General features: G+C 40.5%; 1 protein-coding gene across 1 annotated transcript in view; it reads left to right on the top strand.

The window, feature by feature from the left end:
- Positions 1-22,230, top strand: part of Myh15 (myosin heavy chain 15) — a 112,479-nt gene that overhangs the window by 2,827 nt on the left and 87,422 nt on the right. Inside the window, exons 2-11 of the mRNA XM_045148051.1 lie at positions 2,074-2,180; positions 5,928-6,071; positions 8,478-8,634; positions 9,256-9,283; positions 10,205-10,298; positions 12,952-13,044; positions 15,283-15,346; positions 15,439-15,534; positions 19,003-19,106; positions 20,010-20,148. Of these exons, the coding sequence (XP_045003986.1) occupies positions 2,074-2,180; positions 5,928-6,071; positions 8,478-8,634; positions 9,256-9,283; positions 10,205-10,298; positions 12,952-13,044; positions 15,283-15,346; positions 15,439-15,534; positions 19,003-19,106; positions 20,010-20,148 (1,026 nt within the window). The remainder of the gene's footprint in view (positions 1-2,073; positions 2,181-5,927; positions 6,072-8,477; positions 8,635-9,255; positions 9,284-10,204; positions 10,299-12,951; positions 13,045-15,282; positions 15,347-15,438; positions 15,535-19,002; positions 19,107-20,009; positions 20,149-22,230) is intronic.

Raw genomic sequence — 22,230 nt, 5'->3', positions numbered from 1 at the left:
TTTGAGGAACTTAAGCAACTTGTCTTAACACTATAGAAATTTATGGCATAAGCAATTTGTGATCTTTTTTCAGTAACTGTTAAATTAGTATTTAAACATTGCTGGGAAACAGAAACTTAGGCCTACTGGTGACTCTGAAGCCTGTCATGGCGTCCCTCTGGGTCCTGAGTCCTTCAAGAGGAAGCACAGTGCAGGGAGGAATGCTGACGAGGAGGAGGTTGATCTGACTTGCAGAATCATCACTCCCGTGACTACCAGAAATTACTATATAAGGATGGAAAATTTATCTTGCTTCCCAGGTTCTTCTTTTCGGAGAGAGAAAGAGAGGCAGACAGACAGACAGAGGAGGGAGGAAGAGATACAGGTAGTGAAGAAGAGAAGGGGGAGGGAGAAAGAAGAAGAGAGAAGAGGAAGATTTTCATATTTCGTTCAGTGATGATATTGCTTTGAAATGCATAGCCTTTGCCTTAAACACAGATAAAAAGTATATGCTAATGGGCGCTTTACAAAATCAAGTATATTTTCATAGCCAAAGCAGGGTCTGTGTTTGCATAAAAGGGACCAAGATAGTAAGTACAATGCAAACGCGGTATTCAAAACCACAAATACAAAACCCAGTGAATTATGAGTTAGACGGGATTGTCATATCTTCCTGTGAGGCAGTTTCAGTGGTGAATTGCTTGTGATTAGGGAAAACAGAGAAGGCGGCACATTGTGAATTGTCCTAGCAGGAAAGCAGTGAGCAACAAAATTCATTGCAAAACTCAAGGGGGTAAATGGAAAATGGTGTCCAAATGCATAGCTTTCTTTGCGCACACTCTTTCCTTTGTCCCGTTGCCTGCCTTTGGGGACAGAATCTGTTGAGGGCCACTTTTCCTGCAGCAATGATGCCTCTCTAGCTTTTGTGACTTGTATATGAGGGACGGTGGTGGTGGTGGTGGTGGTGACAGAGTCTATGTTACTCATTAGTCTGGCATTCATGTCTTCCTTAGCCATGGGCGAGGATTTACCTTCTCCTGGCCCAGTACTCTTCCGTCATTCTTCTTCCTGTTTGGCTGAAGAGCTCTGCTCTGGGGGATCCTGCTACCAGCTAGGACTCATTTTTCTTGAGAGCCGATTTCTTATTCATGTTTATTGGCTTTGGCCTCTTGCGGAAAAGAATTGGAGAAATACTTGAATCTAAGGAAACTGCCTCACATATTCACAGGACTTCTGACTCATTGCAACTAAGGTCTTTTATGGGCTCATCACTTTGTGAAAATTTTGTTTGGTGGTTTGTTTAGGGATGGCGCATGAGGCTGAGGAGGCGGAAGAAAGAAAGAATAATGTATTTATGGGGAATATGAGTCAGTTTTATTACATGACAAGATATTTTTCAGTCTCTTCTCCATGTGTAGCACATCTTTGTCTCAGTAGAACTTCATTCAAAGATAAAATATCATCTAAAGATACCCTAGACAAGACAGGTCTACTAACAATTTTACATAGTTACTTGTACCAGATTTTTTTTTTTTTTTTTTTTTTTGAGGTAGGGTTTCACTCTAGTTCAGGCTGACCTGGAATTCACTACGTAGTCTCAATGTGGCCTTGAACTCACAGCCATGCTCATACCTCTGGCTCCCAAGTGCTGGGATTAAAGACGTGCTCCACCACGCCCGGCTTTGTACTGGATTTTTTGAGTCAAAAATTTGAGCCTGGTTTTTTTCTTTTTTTTTTTTGGGGGGGGGGGAATCTGTAAAAAAGTAGGAGGACCAAACAACACCAAGTAGCTTAGGGTTTAGCTGGAAGGATGGGCAAGTGAGTCAGCAGGAAGATGATTTTCTTATGCTAAAATGGCTCAAGGTGCTTCTAGCCCTGTGCTTGCTGAGAAATTTTTTGATCCTGTAGAATCACTATATGGCTGTATCTTTAGGTTACTCTAAGCATTTGTGTTTTCATACTATTTTGCCACAACTTATATCGTTAACTCCAAGCTAATAGGCAAACCTAGCAGGAGCAAGATTGTACCAGTGTAAATAAGTCCAATGTATAGTTCTGCAGTTACTATAGTAATAATCCATAATTCCTCTCTAGGGAAGAAGAAATGCTGGGTTCATGACAAGAAGAATGCTTATATTGAGGCTGAGATTAAAGGGAGTGAGGATGAAGGAAGAATCACAGTGGAGACTAGTGATGGAAAGGTAAAGAAACCTGTATTTCATCTGGGAATGTCTGTGTTCCCTGTTTCATCAAATCACTAAATGTATCCTTTCAGTAATATTTTCTTAAACCCATGGGCATCAGATCTCACTGATTCTTGGTTTATTATGTAGCACAAAATCGCTTCAAACTCTGTGTAGCTGAGGATGACCTTGGACTTTTTTTGTTTCTTGGTGTGTGTATGTGTGTCTGTGGTGTGTGTGGTATATGGTATGGAATATGCATGTGTATGTGCCCATGTGGCACCCATACACTTGCTTGCCATTGAGGTGCACTCACCTATGGTGGCAGGAGCAAAACATCAGATGTTCCCCTCCGTCACTCTTCCACTAAGTGGTGGTTTGAATCAGTCTCTAGTGATTCTGGTGTTACAGGCGTATGTGGCCATGCCCGGCTGTCCATATGGGAGCTGCAGATTTGAGTTCTGGGGTACTCAGGCCCCTCAGCCCCTCACACAGAAAGTGCACTTAACCATAGCCTCTCTATCCCAACCTTGAACTCGTGATCCTTTGCTGTTTCTTTGGCAACCAAACAGGTGATGGTTATATTGGAAGGGACAAGGATACATGCTACCATAACATAGCTGTTTTCCTTATTCTCATTGAACTGAGATGGAAAGAAGAAGGAACAAGGAGTTGAAGGAATCCACCTTTCCTTAAGCTTAGGTCATGTTGCAATTACTTTCTCATTGCTGGGCCAGAAACAGCTTGTAGAAGGAAAGGGTTTAATTCAGGCGTACAGATTCCAGGGGAAGCTTCATCATGGTGGAAGAAGCCGGCTCAGTTCATCCCACATCCACAGCAGAGAGAGAACCCACAGCCAGAGCTCAGGCTGGCTCAGGGCACACCTTCTGGCTATGTTCCACCTTGGTGTCTGGCCCTGGTGACACACATCCTCCAGCAGAGCTCCACTTCCCAAGCTGAGGACTAAGTAGGAAACTTAATCACAAATACCTGGGGCTATGGGGACATTTTCTGTTCAACCACCACAGGCCACCAGTTGAGCTATGCTCTGTGACATTCAGAGACACTACTTCCTACCTTCACTTAGTAATTTTAGAGGAATTTTGATGTCAACCTCAATAAGGAAAATTACTATTTCTTTGAAGACAAGGTCTCAATCTATAGCCCAGGATGGCTTCATCCTAGTTGTTCAACATCCCAAGTGCTATAATTAGAGGTGTGTACCACCCTGTCTGGCATTTTAAAAAAGAATTTTACATTTTGTTTTACATGCACTCATTATGTAGATCAGGCTGGCCTCAAAATCACAATCCTCCTGCCTCAACCTCCCACGTGCTGGAATCCCAGGTATATATGACCAACACTTTTTTAAATGTTTTTTCTGATTTATTTATTAGAGACAGAGAGAAGGAGAGAGAGAGAGAGAGAGAGAGAGAGAGAGAGAGAGAGAGAGAGAGAGAGAGAGAATGGGCACACCTCTACACAGTGCAAACAAACTCCAGATGCATGTGCCACCATTTGCATCTGGCTTATTTGGGACCTGGAGCATTGAATCTGGGTCCTTAGGGCTTCACAGGCAAGCACCTTAACCACTAAACAATCTATCCATCCCTAAAATTTATATTTTATTTGAGAGTTCTTAACCTAAGTAGCTCCTTTTAATGTTCTTTGCTTTGCTATTTTCTCCCACATATAATCAAAATATTGCTGAAATTGTTGAGATGGAATTGTCACTGACAAAAGAAGGGCTTGCGTTGCAGTTACCTTCTCATTGCTGGGACAAAACACCTGACTAAAAGCAAGTGATAGGAGGAAAGGTTATATGTGCTTCATGATGACAAGGAAAACATGCAAAGGGACTGGACAGCACCTCTGACACAGCAGGCGGAAGCGGCGGCAGGAGAGCAGAAAGGAGGAGCTGGGTATCACATCCCTAAGCCTGACTCCAACAACACACCTCCTTTCGCAAAGGTTCATCTCTCCCAAGTTACGATCAGCTAGGGGTCAGGCACTCAAAACACATGAGTTTATGGGGGAAGCCTTGTTCAAAACACCACAGCTTTGTTAGAACAGGCGTGATGCAGGCAGGGAGGAACCAACGCCGCCTCCTCCACCCCAACCCCTAAGGGTCCAGAAGAGGCTGGTTCCTCCAAAGATGTTAGAAAGCACACTTTTTGGGTGGATTTTGTTTCAGCTTCCTCTTCCCCAGGTTAGGATGTCTGGATGTGCTTTCTCATATTCCTGGTGCTTATCATCATGGGAACATTTTTCATTTGGAAACTTGCAACTTCTGGTCTCCTAGATCTGTCTTGCCTCCTGGCCTGAGGTCAATGCCCCACCCAGTGTGGGGTAAAGGAAGGGTTGCTCTGTCATCCAGAGGGACATGTCATAAGTATTCTGTTTCTTTCCTTTCCTTTCCTCTCCTCTCCTTTCCTTTCCTTCTTACTTCCCCACCTTCTTTGTTTCTTTTCTTTTGTTTACTTTCATTTATTTATTTGAGAATGACAGACAGAGAGAAAGAGGCAGAGAGAGAGAAAATGGGCACACCAGGGCTTCCAGCCACTGCAAACGAACTCCAGATGCATGCGCCCTCTTGTGCATCTGGCTAAGGTGGGTCTTGGGGAAATCGAGCCTCAAACCGGGGTCCTTAGGCTTCACAGGCAAGTGCTTAATCACTAAGCCATCTCTCCAGCCCTTTGTTTCTTAATATATAGTCTCAAGTTATGTTTCTTAGCATGGCTTTGCTGGCACAAAATACATAGCTCTCACTTCAAAGAGGCTAAGAGATAGTTTAATCTGGAGCCAAATATGAGTGACCATTGCCGGGAACACAGATGTAGATCATACCACATTTCATGTTACAAAACGCTAACAATTTCATGAAGGTTTTATAGATATAGAACAAAAAAAAGTCATAAACCAAGGCACTTCTTAAATAAATTGGTGGAAAACATCAGGAGCATAACAGCAAAGTGAGGCAGACTCTGCTCTAGGCTCCTGATGCTAACTGATGACTTTCTTAGTTTTAGGATTGGTAAAAGCCAGTAGTCTCTTTGCACATTCTAAAAGACTCTCACCTTATGACCTGATAGGCATGAGGATGCTAGGTCAGACACAGAGATGGGTAATAAATAGCTATGAAGGAGCTAAAAGTAGCCCAAGGTAATTAAGTTGGCTCCAATCCTGTGACATTCCATCCGTCTGTGGTCACTGGAGTTCTGTCAGTCCATTCTAGCCTTGTTTGAAGTGGATGCAGCACCGTTTAGGCAACTGTAGTTCACAATTTCCAGCTCAAGATCCTCCTGCTGTAGACTCCTGTGGTGGTTTGAATAGAATAGATGGCCCCCAATATAGTCACTTGTTTATTTGTTTGTAGTTTGCATCTTTAGCCACCTGGCTGGAGGCAATGTCACTGGGTGATCTTAAGGTGTGGTGGAGGGTTTCAGATTTCAATCTAAAGATATGCCTAGCTGGAGTACCTGAAGTGTGCTGTGGCTTTTGACCTTTAGGCTTGTACTTCTCTCTGTCTGCTTGGACCTGTGAAGGCAGGCCAGCTTCTTCTGCCATTATGGACCTTCCCCTGGATCTGTAAGCGTCAATAAATCCCTTCCTCCATCACTGTGCCTGGTCTGGAAGTTCATCTCAGTGAACCTGAAGCTGTCTGCTTCAACTCCCAAGTGCATTTTTTTTTAAACGCTGAATAGATTTTCAAATGAAATAAAAGCAAATAGAGAACTAAATCATAGCTTTGTCTGTTCTTTGCAGAGTCTGAGTATCAAGAAGGACAAAGTCCAGGAGATGAATCCTGAACAGTTTGATATGGTTGAGGATGTGGCAATGCTGACTCACCTCAATGAAGCATCTGTGCTGCACACACTAAGGAGACGCTACGCCCACTGGATGATCTATGTACGTAGGTGCTGACAGTCACGTGGATAATGTACATCCTCTCCTGCGGGAGAGTTTTGGAGACGCTATGCCAGCGGGATGATCCAGTACTACGAGACATTTACCTTTATGAGCTCAGGCTGACAGTCACGTTAATAATGTACATCCTCTCTGGGGCGATAGTTTACATTTAATCCAAATATCCTCACATATAGTACAGTCCTTGAAGAACACTTACCAGAAGCAATATACCTTAGCATTTTATTAATTTTTCTTTGTTAATATGCATTCCCCTTTCCACCGATTGTAATGCTACTTGTGTGCATGGAGCTTGGAACCTGCAAAACCAATGTCCCAAATGATAGCTCTGTTACTTATAAAAGTTCTTCTGTTTTCTTTGTTCCAAACGGAAATACATATTTAAAATGTTTCACATTGGAAATAGTTTTGTACACTGGGTGTGGTGGCACATGCCTTGAATCCCAGCACTCGGGAGGCAGAGGTAGGAGGATCGCTATGATTTCGAGGCCACCCTGAGACTACATAGTGAATTCCAGGTCATCCTGGGCTAGAGCAGGACCCTACCTTGAAAAGCAAAAGCAAAATAGTGAAAAGAAATAGTTTGTGCAGGTAAAAATGAGGCATGTGTGCATTAATGTATACAACATGTGCATACATGCAGTTGTAGTTACTTTCTCATTGCTAGGACAAAGCACTAGATCAAAAGCAGATGATGGGAATGCACACACACACACACACACATACACACACACACATATTCTGGAGCCAAATAGGATATGAGTGACCATTTCAATTCCAGGGAACACAGATGTAGATCACACCAAATTCCATGTTACAAAGTGTTTCATTCATATATATATATATATATATATATATATATATATATATATGTGCACACATATTTATATTCATACATATATGAATATATATATTCATACATATGAATATATATGTATGAATATATCTACCTATACTTCCAAATCCAGAATGAATCTAGACAGAAAGCTGGTAAACACGGACTACAACTAGTTTTCCCTGTGTGAGTACACCTACCTCCTTGTGCACAGAGGTCCCAGAGCAGCATGCAGACTTGACTGACACTGTGGAAAGCACTTTTGCTTGAAGGTACTGCAAGAGTCTTGGTGAAGATGGTACTGTGTGCTCTTAGGACTCCGAGTTCAATTTGTTGAGAAAACAGGGTTTAGTTCCCCAGTATCCATGTAAAGTCAGATGCACAAAGTGGCTCATGTGTCTGGAGTTCATTTGTAGAAGCTGGAGCCCCTGGCAGGCCCATTCTCTCTGCCCATCTCATCTCTCTCTCTGCTGGCAAGATGGCTTAGTGGTTAAGTGCTCACCTGTGAAGCCTAAGGACCCCAGTTCGAGGCTCGATTCCCCAGGACCCACGTTAGCCAGATGCACAAGGGGCGCATGCATCTGCAGTTCGTTTGCAGTGGCTGGAGGCCCTGGTGTGCCCATTCTCTCTCTCTCTCTCTTTCTCTCTCTCTCTCTCTCTCTTTCTCTCCCTCTCTCTCTCTCTGCCTCTTTCTCTATCACTCTCAAATAAATAAAAATGAACAAAAAAATTAAACAATTGTTTAAATAAAAATCACGGGGGTTGCGTTCTCTGTGGTGGCTCTAAAGGACAATCTATTCTTTTCTTTTTGAGCTTCCTCAGCTATTGGCATTTCTTATGTTGAATGATCTGAATCTCTGCTCCATGTTTGTTTGATTTTTTTTTGCTTTTGTTTTTTTTTTTTCCTTTTTTCTTTTTGAGTTAGTATCTTGTTATGTAGTTGAGGCTGGCCTCAAACTCACCACAATCTTCGTGACTCTGCTTCCATCTTTGTTATCACCTTCTATCTGTGTGTCTTGTAAGACCACCAGTCACTAAAATTAAGGCCCTGAAATATCAACTTTAAACTCTTAATTATCCTTATAAACACTCTTTTACCTCTAAATAATGTACTGTTCATTGACTCCGAGATAAGGGTATAATTTTTTGGGGGGGTGGTGCTACAAATCAGCCACCTTAGTAAGCAGTCTTGCTCACATTGAACTATTTATTTCTTTCAATGTGCTGAAAGTGAGGCTACTCATCTTTCTGTGGTGGAGAGTCCCTTCCAGCCTGGAATGACTGATAACTTGTCATGAAAACCCCTGTAGGCCAGCTCTTGTGTGCTGTCTGCCTATAACAGTTCTATGTGTCCGTATGTTGGCAGTTACCTCAATCAGCAATCCCAGGCCCTGATGTTGTTCTAGCCTGCTTCTGTTAGAAACCCCTTCTTCATAAGAATGCAAAATCTCTCTTTAGACATTGAAACGAGCACTTCTTGACAGTGCAATAGCTGTCAAACCTAGATGTACTGCCGATCTACTTGCTGAAATCCATTTCTAATCTTCCCTCAGACATATTCAGGTGTCTTCTGTGTGGCTATAAACCCATACAAGTTGCTTCCAGTGTATCAGAAAGAAGTTATGGTGGCCTACAAAGGGAAGAGGCGACCCGAAGCTCCCCCGCACATCTTCGCGGCTGCTGATAATGCCTTTCAGGATATGCTTCGCAGTAAGTAGTTGCCAACAAAGGGAAAGGTGGAAATATCTGACCTGCATTTTCTCGGTCTCTAGGAGGCACTTGTACATTGTGAACAGAGCGTGCCCTTTCCCGTCATCTTATCCCGGAAGCCTCCATTTCCTTCTGGATGAAATGTGGGCAAAGTGGCACATGCCTCCTAGGGGCAGTGGGGCACTGAGCTTGCACTTCAGAGTGAGATAATGCGCTCACAGGGGTAGCGCTGGAGGCTGGCCCAGATACAGCCCTGCGGAGGTCTGCTTTTGTCACCGAGGCATCTGCTGCACTGTCTGACACAGAAATTATTCTACAGCTCCTATTATCCAGTGATCCTCAACAGGCTCAAAATGATGAAAATGCCAACGGTTAGGCAGTTAACTTTTGTATTTAGAACAAGGAAGTAGGCATGTAATTCATATGTTCTAATGGCTGGAGTGAATAAGGAAGTCATTTTATCATGTACCTTTTAAATGATGTTTTCTAGCAGCTGTAAATGAAATAACTCTGTCCCTCATGTCCATGTTAAAACTGTAACCAAGAAAAATGCGAAAAAAATGATGCTAATACATAAACCTCTAGCATAAGAATAGTCTGGCATTTTCTTTTCTTTTATAGATGGAAAGAATCAGTCTATACTCTTCACGTAAGTGTTGGTTTTGTTTTTTGCCCTGCATGAAATTTTAATGGACACCTACCTACATTGCACTGAGAACTGAACAGAAATTTGATATAGTTGAATATTGTTTGCTCTTTATACGAACAATACATTCCAAGCAAGAATAAGATGCTCAGAAAATCGTCGTAACCCCTTAGTGATTGCTCAAACTACAGTATGAGAAAATCTGCCTCCATCACTTAAAGTGACCCTTTAGAAACAATAGGCAAGGGGCAAGGAACTTGTCAGTGGGGGGATGTCCACTTTCCCAAATACTTGCCTTCAAAAGTCTCTGCACTAGCTCATTCAGTAAGGGGCTGCAAGGCCTGAAAGAGTAGACCACATTGCAGATGGTGCACTCTTTTGGGCAGCCAGATTGTGGCCATGATATAATAAGTAGCAAAAGATAGTGTAGCTTTCAGGGATGACAGCAGAGGATGAAGAGGGAAGAGGAAGTGCCTCTCACTGACTTCTTATTATGTGTTGATTTTGGCCAAAGGAGCAGCAGCATGGCAGGGGGCGGGGCGGGGGCGGTCAGCAAGTGGTTAAAACCCAAGGAGTCATTAACCCTTCAGTCATTGACCTTCCTTTGCCATGGTGATGCTACGTGCCTGGCTTTCCATTGGCTTCTGCTATCTCAAGGAGGAGTCATCAGGTCTTAGAATCTTAGATTGAATTCGGCCCTTTGCACATCAGGCAGGCTGTGAAATCTCATGTAGACAGAGGCAGCCCTTTGGGCACTGATGCTTTGTGTGGACAAAGTCACTGCATATCGAAGGCAAAGGGAAACCAGAGGCACCACTGCCTGCTCAAATGATCAGCAGGCCGAGTTGGATTCTATCAGTGTTACTTAACTTGCATATTGATAATCAGAACCGGCTGACTGTACTGTTGAATTTCAAATCACAGAGGGGAATCTGGCTCTGGAAAGACTGTGAACACCAATCACGTTATCCGGTATTTTGCCATCACGGCCTCCTTAAGGGAGTCCTGGAGAAAAGAGGTAAGCATTCACACATCAGGGAAGGGCAAGTGAGGGGCCCTGTTCACTGAGTCACTGAGGCTCTGCCCTGACCTCTTTCAGGGAGAAAGGAGGTGGAAGGAACCACAGAATAACTAGTAAAATATTGAAAAGCCTTGTTTTACACCTTTCCTTTACTTCGCCAGTAGATCTTCTAGTTGCTCAAAACCAACACCTGAAAACATATATTATGTAATTTTAGATCTGCTTCAAAAAACATTTTGGGTCTAGTCTCTTTTGGTTAGCTTCTATGGTCATTATGACCCCATGATACAAATCTCTTTACTCAACTGAACAGTACCTTGAATATCCTGTTTTTGGTATTTTGAAATCTCTTTAGCTACCAGGCTCTGACAGATTTCTACAAACACATTCTAGGAATAGACTACTTCCTTTACCCTAATTCCTCTATCAAATCCCAAGTGTCCAATTGAAATGTGTAATCATTACATGTTATATAAAGCTTTGCCTTCTCGCTTTTTCACATTTTTTAATCCACAGTGAGATTTAATCCAACTTACTTTGTTTAGCTCTATGGGGGGGGGGGGGGTCATAATAATTTAGGGATAACTACACCAAAAAATAAGAAAATTTTGAAGACATTTCTGTCACACTCCCTAAGGCTCAGGGATCCTTGCGGAAGAGGTGGCAAAAAGAGCCAAAGGCTGGGAAGGAGTGCTTTAGCACACTGTCTTCCAGATACAACTGGGTTGTTGCATTCACAACCTCACTGTGGCTGTTGTCACCTACTCAAGATCCGCATAGTATTGGGCCCATCAACATGTTGTCACGGATGATAGGGGAAGGCCAGGGAAAAAAAGACATCAAAACAGAAAGGGAAATTGTTGCAAAGAAAAGGGTTTCAGTGAAAAGGGCTTGAGGAAGGGAGGCAAAGGAAGGTGTTAGGGGATTATGTATCTTTTTTCAGTTTTTTAAATTGAAAATTTTAAAATAAAATTTGACAACGTTGAGCAGAACTCAGAATCAGTGGAGTTGGGCCACTATACTACTAATTTTTCCGTCTGATGTTTTTACTTTGCATTTTCAATTCAATCCGGGAAGTTGCCTGCTGCTTTTGCTGTCACAAGTAGGAGTATAATGGAATATAGACCCACCTGCTATAAGGCCTAAACTATATATGGTTCCCTTTCCAACTACCAGCTTCCTAAACTTGACAATTCCCTAATAACTAGACATTAATTTGTCTACTCAATGAGTCTTCTGATGATATAGAACACAGTACATAATAAAATAAATAAATAATATAAAAATAAAATAACACAGCACATATAAAAATTTTTGTTTATGGGCTGGAGCAATGGCTCAGCAGTTAAGCAATTTGCTTGCAGAGCCTAATGATCTGAGTTCGAGTCTCCAGTACCCACGTAAATCCAGATGCACAAAGCAGCACAGTTATCTGAAATCAATTTGCAGCTGTGGCAGGCACTGTTTCTCTGCTATGTCTCTCTGGTTGCAAATGAATAAATAAAATTATTTTTAAAAATTCTTGTTCACATAGACCTTTTGCTTTTTTGAAACAAAATAGATACTTATTACTCACAGGGGAAGTAATATTTGTATACATTACATTTACAAGTAAAATATTAATAATAATGAGGTATTAATACTTTGGATTTTTTATTTATATTCTTAATTCACACATAGTAATTATACATATTTACAGAGTACAGGGTGATAATTTGACACAACTTTCAGTGATCAAATCAGTGTAAGTAGCATTTTTATCACCTTAAACAGTTAGCATTTCTTTGCATTGGGAATCTCTAAACATATCTCTTTTGAGAGACTGATTAAAAAGAAGGGGTTCACTGGGTGTTTGCAAAGGCGGACCTAAGAAAGTAATGCAAGGTGGTCACAACCAAGACATACCATGTTTGTATATGAAAATTCTTGCTTGTAAAGCTTAAGGATCCAGGTTTGAGTCCCCAGTACCCATGTACACATGGTGTGTCAGGAGTTCATTTGCAGTGGCTACAGGCTCTGGCATTCTGGCATGCCCCATTCTCTCTCTCTCTCTCTCTCTCTCTCTCTCTTTACCTCCCTCTCAAGTAAATAAATAAATTAATTAAAAAAAATAAAATGAAATAATGAGGAGTGGAGGTGCACACCTTTAATACTCTCACTTGGAAGGCTGAGGTAGGAGGAGTGCTGTGAGTTTGAGGCCACCCTGACACTACAGAGTTAATTCCAGAATTCCAGGTAAGGCTGGGCTAGAGTGAGACCTACCTAGAAAAATAACCAGAACAACATAAATAAATAAATAATTAAAAAATATTCTCATTCAATTTTTTCCTGTTTTAAGATTTCAGAATGTTTCCCTTTAAAGTGTAGTTCTGACCCAACATCCACTGCTATTCAGCCAGATTTTATATATACATACATATATATATATATATATACACACACACACACACACACGTATGTATGTATGTATGTATGTATGTATATATATATATATATATATATATATATATATATATATATGAAGTTGTGAATCTCGAGTTGAACATGGTTATTATATCAATGATAGGTATGGACTGGGAACGGAGGGTTTACTGTAGTATAGAACACTGGCAAAAGCTAATCACTTGTACTTCTCTTTTGTGCATCTCAGGAGACTTTAGAAGAACAAATTTTACAAGTGAATCCTATCTTGGAAACATTTGGAAATGCTAAAACCCTGAGAAATGACAATTCTTCTCGTTTTGTAAGTAACATGCTAGCATAATACCTTTATTTTTTAAATCTATATAGGGGAGAGAGAAACAGGGAGAGAATGGGCATGCCAGGGTCTTCAGCCTCTGCAAATGAACTCCAGATGTCTGCATCCCCTTGTGTGCATTTGCAGCATTGCGCCCTTGCATCATTGTATGTCTGGCTTGGGTGGGATCTGGAGATTCAAACATGAGTTCTTAGGCTTTGCAGGCAAGGGCCTTAACTACTAAGGCATCTCTCCAGCCCTATTCTATTTTTTATGTTTATTATTATTATGAATGATATTTTATATGGACACATCATGTGTTGGCACCCTCTTTTTCCTCGCTCTTGCCTCCATTCTATAATACCTTTAACTTTTAAAGCAATGACAAAATTCATGTCTGAGCACAAGTGTAAGAAAAACATCTAGGGCAAAGTTTCCAGGGAAATATATTTTTAGATTACTTAAATAAATACTAGCTATAGCTGAAACGTTTAAAGCTACTAATGAATATGCACCTAGGAAGCTTCTGCATTGTCAGTATCTTAACAGTTAAATTCTTTCCCCTACTAGTAGGGAAGCTCACATAACAAATTATAATAATGCATTATATTTTATTACATTTTACCTATTTGTAATGCTTTTTCCTTAATTTCCCATACTCCTGCATATGGGAAAGTAATGCAATTTAGTAGCCATTTTCTAATTGTATTACTATAATTATTCTTTCTTTTTATGGAGAAAATGTTTCTAAGAGATTTTTGATAACTAGAAGTTCCATGATAGAGGAAGAATATGGATTTTAAGATCTAGTTTTACAAATCCACTTTAGCTTGGAATGAGTGGCAGGAAACCGCTCTATAATTTATGAACAAGTCTATAGAAGACTTCTTGTTTGAGTTTCCAGCCATAATTAAATAACTGTCGCAGGCCAATTTTCCTGATTTCTTCCCTGGGCCTCAGTAATGTGCAGACCCCAATTTTTATTTGTCTGCATTGTTGACCTGGTCATAACAGGTGTGAGTGCTGATATAGTAAACAGTTGCCAAAGTCTGAAATTTGTTAAAATACATTTCTGATTAAATATGAAAGAGGCAGAAAAGAAGAAAAGAGAAAGGACAAGAGAGGGAAAAAGAAATATTTTTAAATATGTTTTTGTTTATTTAATTACAAGGCAGAATGAGAGAGAGAGAGAGAGAGGGAGGGAGAGAATGAGAATGGGGGTATCAAGGCTTCTTGTCACTGCAAACGATCTCCATTCTAAGACACCTCTTTGTGCATTTAGCTTTATGTGGGTACTAGGGACTTGAACCTCGGTTGTCTGGCTCTGCAAGCAAGTGCCTTTAACCACTGTGCTATCTTCCCTGCCCCAAGAAATATTTTTATTTTATTATTTTTTATTTTTTTCTGGACACAGCTCAACTTGCTTAGTGTGAGTGAAGAAACCTATGGTCAATTCCTAGCACAAAGAAAACAAATGAAAGAATAAAATAGCAAAGTGAGTAGAAGAAAGAACAATGTAGAGGAACGAGAGAAGGAAAGCCGAAGGCAAATAAGAATTAAATTGGAAAGGATGGAAAGAAATAAAGAAACCATTTACACCTAATGAGAATAGAATGAACGAGAGAGATAAGGACATCTGATAGACATCAAGAAAACTAAATTCTTTTAATTAATACACTCTAAGCATATGCACATAAGCATTTCCCACACACGCATGAGCTTATTTACATGTGGATGTTTGTATGCGTAGCTGCCATTGTCCCTTTCTATTTTAAACAATATTTATTTATGCATTTGTTCATTTGATAGAGATAAATTATCAGAGAAAGGGCATACTAGGGCCTGCTGCCATTGCAAACCAACTTGAGATCCATCTGGCTTGTTTTGGTTATTGAGGAACCAAATCATGGCTTTCTGGATCTGCAAGCCAGCACCTTTAGTCAGCGAGCCATGTCCCTAGCCATATTGTCCCTTATTTTCCAACTTTCTAACTAATCTCAACTCCTTTGGCAGAGCCGTGCTTGAGCCTTCCCCACATGGACAGACTTCAGCCAGGCTGTCTTATTTTATGCTTCAACATTCTCATGAACCCTACAAATTCTAGCTCACTTTCAACATTATCTGGTGCCGTCTCATCTCAGTTATGTGCTTTATTTTATTTTTCAATCCCTTGTTGATATACTCATTTTGAGAGAATCTTGTTCAGAAAGTGTGGGTAGGAGACGGTGTTCTTTGTCTGCTCAGGGAAAATTCCTCAGGTTGCACTTTGATGGGAGAGGCATGCTGTCATCTACAGACCTCCAGATCTGTGAGTAGCCACTGCATTATCTCATGGCTTTTCTTCTAAATTTTGGAGGAATGATCAAGTATGAATCAATTACCCACATTATATCTTCCCAGATTTCCTTGAGAAATCCCGAGTGACTTATCAGCAGCCTGGAGAGAGGAACTACCACATATTCTATCAAATTCTTTCTGGAAAACAAGAACTTCGAGGTAAGTTTTAAGATTCTGGAGCTGATAGTCATTCTAGAAAAATACAGAACAGATTTCAGGGGCTAAAAAGCAGTTTTACTGAGTCTCTTGGCATTGGTAGGCCTCAATTTGTTCATCTTCTGACAGAATATTAGAGTAATTATGTGTCCAGTGTTTTGAAAGTTAATGCAGATGAATGACAACATTTCTTTTCATTTGGTAGTAAAAGCAAGAAGCTAATTTGCAATGAATAAGATGCTTTGGCATTCTGTGTATATGTGTCTGTATGTTCTGTTAGATAATTTAAGGTTTCAAATACTTGCAGCCACATTGGTGGTATAAGTAAGTGGTCAGTGGAGGGAGACAGCACTGAGGTATGTGGTGGCCAATGGGCATTTTATAATGAAAGAGGAGATGCCTTGAGATATGAGGAACGGAAAGGAGCAGGAAGAACGTAGACTACTTCCTGAAGGAGGAACCACACGCACAGGGCCAGGATGGGGCAAATCCAGAGTGGGATAAGAGTCCACATTGATCGCAGCAGATTTTCATAGGAGAATATGGAGACTTTATCTTGACGCTTTCCACACTGAAGGAGTTGGGGGGATATGAGTGTGTTAGGTGCCGAAGAGGACAGGTTAGATAAGAGCAGGGACTTACGTCTTTGAAGGCAGTGTTTGTGATGATTATCTTGGTATGATAGACATGGTGGTGTGAGGCAGAGGGGATATTAGAAAGGGATTGAAAGAGTCATTGAGAAATGTGACAAGAAAGTTACTCAAGACTATCTATAGGTAGTATGGGAAAGGAGTGGATTCTCAAAAGGTCTTGACTGTTATAGACAGAATATAGGAATGAGGGAGAGTGGTGACTCAAAAACTCCTCAGGTTGTATGATTTGATTAGGATAGTTGAATATAAATATTAAATACAATTATGGGCTTATAAAGCAACTTTTATGTAGTCATTTGACAAATATTAGGTGACTGCTATACAACAAGCAGTCTTATTCCTGCATGAGAGTTACTTTACTTGAATGACATGTCTATTGTTTATACCTATACCCATACATCTTTTTGCTTATATCTTGCTTTCTGGCCTTTCCCTTCTCCTTATCTACTGTAGATACAAACACATCTTTTCCTTCTGAAATTCTTGACATTTTGTCCAGTAACCTAAATTCTACTTCTTTTTTTTTTTTTTTTTTTTTTTGAGGTAGGGTCTCACTCTAGCCCAGGCTGACCTGGAATTCACTATGTAGTCTCAGGGTGGCCTTGAACTCACAGCGATCCTCCTACCTCTGCCTCCCGAGTGCTGGGATTAAAGGCGTGCGCCACCACGCCCAGCCTGCATTTCTACTTTTCTTTTTCTCTTTTGGTTTTTTGAGGTAGGGTCTCACTCTAGCCCAGGCTGACCTGGAATTCACTATGTAGTCTCAGATTGGCTCAAACTCATGGCGATCCTCCTACCTCTGCCTCCTAAGTGCTGGGATTAAAGGCATGCGCCACCACACCCGGCTAAATTCTACTTCTTATAGCATGTGAAAATCACTCATAATAAATGAATAATGGGAGAAATATTTGAAACCATCCTTTTAAGAATGGATTAATGTTTAAAATATATAAAGAACTCAGTTCAGTTGCAGGAAAATAAACTTGTGAAAAGTGAGCAAAGAACTTGTAAAGACATTTTTCAAGAGAAAATATGCAAATATTTTATAATACTACAAATTATTTTAGCCATTATGGAAAACAATAGGGACTTTCCTTGAAACATTAAATATGGAACTACCATATGACCCAGCAACTCACTCAAGGGTATGTATCCAAAAGCAATGAAATGAGTAACTCGAAGAAACATCTATATATCCATGTTCATGACAACATTATTTGTGATAGCCAAGATTTAAATCAATCTAAGTTTCATTAGAGATGAATGTATAAAGAAAACCATATATATGTTTGTGTGTTTGTGTTTATAATATTTATTTTGGCACATGTTGAGTATTGGTTAAACAAGGAACTATCTATTTGAAAATTGCTAGAAGACTAGAAATGCTAAGTCCATTTAAAATATATATGCATAGTATTAGATAGATGAAGTCACTAGATTAAGGCATTTCAAAGTGTGTGTGTGTGTGTGTGTGTGTAAATGCATACATGCATATAATATATAGTAGGTAGATAATAGACAATAGTCATGTTGGATTTCAGGATCCAACGTGTTTTTTCTCCTGACTGTGATTCTCAGCCTTTCAATTCTTGTTCACTCAAACAAGGAATTGAGATGAGAAAGGTGATTCATAAAAAAAAAAAAGGTTAGATTATAAGGTTTATTTGGGAAAAATTGCTATCTAGGAAAAGTCTGGAAAGGAGAAAGGGATTTCCAGGGAAATAGTAAAAGAGCCAGAGTTTAAAGGAACACACACACACACACACACACACACACACACACACACACACACGGGAAGTGGTGCATAGGGTGTGGAGGTTTTCTCCTCCGCATTAGCAACCGGTAGCTAAGCCATCAGTCAGTAGCGGTTCCATAGCGTAGAAGAGAGTAACAATGAGAAGGAAGAAAATCCCTTCCCTACCGCGACCCAGAGGCTCAGGCAAGCAAAAGTCAAGACCCACAGCCTACCTGGCAAGCCCCTCTTAGAGCTCACTGGGGCAAGTTTTCCTTCCAGGCTCAGAAGACTATGGAAGAGAGCTGAATGGTGTGTTTGGACTCAAGGTGATGGCCCAGTATGGACCAGCATACCCAAGTATGTCAGACTGGGGAAGAAGAAGGGGTCACTGTTGCTGAGGGACGAGACTGGGTCCAGCTTTGCTAGGACAAGCTGCGGGTCATCTCGTTCTCCCCCTTTGTGCCTTCATCCCTGGAGGAGACCAAGTGTTGGCAATATTCTACCAAGTCAGCGGACACACGTACTTCTGACAGCTGTCTTGGCTCTCTCCTGCATTATGGTTCCTGATGGTGAATCATGTCAGGATTAAGCCTACCTGTGGGGTAGTATGTGGAGCACATGCCTTGAAGGATGGGCTTGGCCTCCACTGAGTCAGGGTTTGGTGTGACCGGGCTACACCACAAACGCTCCCTAGCATCACCACCACTTCCTAGGCTTCAACACTCAGATCTGTTCTGCTTACACATTTACAAAGCAGTCTTATGCACCGGCCCTCAGCTACGAATGTAGGCCAAGTGCCTGTTTTTGAACTTTTGCTGACATACTTTATTTCCCACACCTCAATTCAAACTGCTGGATTTGAAAGTGCTTCTGAATTTGGCCAGTCTGCCCTTCTCCTAGGAGGCATTAACATGTGATTGACAAGTTAATAGAGTCTCCAAGTTAATTGCAGAGTTTGGGACTGGAATATTTTCTTTTGGATCATTGGCAAGTATTCTGTAAGCTGTAAGTGTAAACTGAATCTTATCTTCTCAGACCTTGTGTATCTTTCTAAGCTGTTTAGTGGCTGGTTTTCCACTGCAGACAAGCTCCTGGTATCTGCAAATCCCTGTGACTTTCACATTTGCTCCTGTGGTGCAGTTGCTGTGGAGAACTTGGACGACGCTAAAGGACTCTTGGTCATGGAGGTAAGGCTCATTAGTTGTCAAAGCAAAGTCTGGTGAAGGCAATGAGATATGAACATAGGCATCAGAGTGCTTCATCTTTTTTTAAAAAAATATTTTTATTTATTTATTTATGAGAGAGAGAGAGAGAGAATGGGTGCACCAGGGCCTTCAGCCACTGCAAACGAACTCCAGTTGCTTGTACCCCCTTTGTGCATCTGCCTAAGGTGGGGCCTGGGGAATTGAACTTGGGTCCTTTGGCTTTGTAGGCCAATGCCTTAACCACTAAGCCATCTCTCCAGCCCGGAGCACTTCATCTTGATGTACCTGGAGAAATGGCTTTGCTCATTCTGAGGGTGGAGGCTGCATCTGACCAAAGCACACTTACTGTACAAGTGCACCTTGTCAGTAGAGTGGTTTTGGCACTGTGGAAAAGTAGAAGGAAATTTCAACTCCATGGGAAACTTTCTTTATTTGCTATCTATCCCGAAAGTCCTTCTTTTGTTGCTATTTGAAGTTGCTTTTGTACTGTCTTTTTTGTTTGTTTGTTTTTACAAAATTTTATGTTATAATTCTAAAGCTATTGCTTCATAGAGTTTGATTCTTCATTTTCATCTTATAAGTATTTTAAGTGTCATCAGCATTCTTCATACACACTTAGATGAGCATTCAAAACTTTATCAGGTGTTAGTGCTATTCCCACTTTCGTTTCTCTGGACCTCCATGCATATCTTAGTAGGCTAACACTTTTATTGTTCTATTAGAATCATTGTATCATTGATTCTTATATATTAAACTATTGGAAAAAATTTCAACATTTTGAAGTCTTTATACATATTCCAAATTAACCATTAGACTGGACCCACTTGGAATGTGAGGTAATGTATCCAAGAGTAGACATATGACCATGTGTGTCTCATTGTACAGCAAGCCATGGACGTCTTGGGCTTCCTTCCTGAGGAGAAGGATGGATGCTACAAACTTATTGGAGCCATCATGCACTTTGGAAACATGAAATTTAGACAGAAGCCCAGAGAAGAGCAACTGGACGTGGATGGCACAGAAAGTAAGAAGAGCTTGAAGACAGGGCCATAATTTTGCTCAAATCTCTGACTCCAGGCTTGCCTCGTCTTTCTAGTTCACATGACTTATTGGGTGTTAGAAACTTACTGAAAAAATTAATAACATCTTCCTTGATCATTTTTTATTTATTTTATTTTTCATCTTTTTTTGGTGTTAGAGATTATATCTATGGTTTTGCACATGAAGGCAAGCATTGCCTCGCTGATCTACACCCCACTCTCAATTACTGTTCCTAAAAGGTATTCTTTCAACTATTATTCTAATGTAGGAGCCTCCTGGCACAGAATAAGTGACAATCCCCAGCTAACGACTGACAATATCAGTGAATTTTCTGGACTTCGGTGAAAAAGAATTGACTATGGGGAAAGGGAATGGAACAAATTACCACAAAATGCATTTCATAACACAAAGGAGGTGTAAGCAAAAAACTTTGGCATTCCAAAGACAAAGCAACTCTTTATGTAAAAAACATAAGACTTCACTCTGTTGCTTTACATCTTAAAAAATATCTGTATTTTTAACTGCTTGCAAAGAATGAGAGACATTACCACCAATGATCTATGCAGAATGATCATTACAGTGGAAAGTGGCAGTTATAAGAAGAGGAAAGCATAGTTATTGCAATTCTTAAATTTAGCTTTTAAAATTTTCTTCAACTCTTTCAAAAATGATATTTTTATTTGTTCACTTACAGGGTTATATAAGGCCATTTTCAGGCAACTTATACTATACATCAGGTATATGTCTCCCCATACTCCGTCTCTCTTGCCTCACCTCCTGTTAGCTCTCTTTGGTCCCTGTAGACAGTTTTGCTCCTACTTCCTGTCACCTGCACATTCATGCTTTTATCTATGACATCTAGGCCCCCAAAATAAAAGAAAATGTGCTGTTGGTCTTTCTTTTTCAAAATAATTTTTAAGCTCATTTTTATTTAGTTATTAGAGACAGAGGGAGGGAGGGAGGAAGGGGAGAGAGAGAGAGACAGAGAATGGGTGCACCAGGGCCTCCAGCCACTGCAGATGAACTCCAGATGCATGGCATGAGTCACCTTTTTCAACTGGCTCACGTGGGTTCTGGGCAGTCGAACTTGAATCCTTTGGCTTTTCAGGCAAGTGCCTTAACCGTCAAGCCATCTCTCTAGTTCTGACATTTGTTCTTCTGAGACTGACTTTATTTACTTAACATGATCGTTTGTAGTTACTTCCCTTTCCATGTGAGTAACATAATTCCTTTTTTCTTTATGGCTGAAAAATACTAATTTCCTTTTTTAAAATAAGTTTTTATATGTTTATTTTTATTTATTTATTTGAGACACAGAGAGAGAAATAAGCAGATAGAAAGAGAGAGAGAGAGAGAATGGGTGCTCCAGGGCCTCCAGCCACTGCAAACGAACTCCTGATATGTACGCCTCCTTGTGCATCTGGCTAAAGTGGGTCCTGGGGAATCAAGCCTCGAACCGTGGTCTGTAGGCCTCACAGGCAAGTGCTTAACTGCCAAGCCATTTCTCCAGTCCCTCATTTCCTTTTTTTAAAAGGCTGAGTAGCATTCAATTGTCTGCATATACTACATTTCATGTATTCATTCATCAGTTGTATTGGTTGCTTCTACTTTTTGGCTACTATGAATGAATGTTGGTTATGCAAATGTCTATTTCATTTCTAGCTTTCAATCCCTTTGTGTATCTACCCAGAAGTGGAATTGCTAGGTTAAGCAGTAATTCATTCACCTTATACTTTTCAGAAGTGCCAGAATTTTTTCCACAGTGGCTGTACCATTTTATATTACTACTAGCAATACACAAGGCTCTTATTCATGTGTGTGCCAATACTTATCTTCCTTTTGTCTTTTTTAATAATTGCGATCTTAATGAAACACAGAGATGTCTCACTGTAGTGTCAATTTGCATTTCCCCACTGATTAGTATGTCAAGCATCATTTTGTGTGCATATTGTATACCTTCTGAGAAATGTGTAAAGGCCCTTGCTGATTTTATAATAGGGCTGGGTACTTTTTATAATGTTTAACAAATGAATTTTTAATTCAGTCAGTACCAGGGGCAATTTAT

Source organism: Jaculus jaculus, chromosome 4, assembly GCF_020740685.1.
Source record: "Jaculus jaculus isolate mJacJac1 chromosome 4, mJacJac1.mat.Y.cur, whole genome shotgun sequence".
In the NCBI taxonomy this organism is placed as follows: domain Eukaryota; kingdom Metazoa; phylum Chordata; class Mammalia; order Rodentia; family Dipodidae; genus Jaculus; species Jaculus jaculus.
The sequence above is the reverse complement of the archived record's forward strand: the minus strand, read 5'-3'. Positions and strand labels throughout refer to the sequence as shown.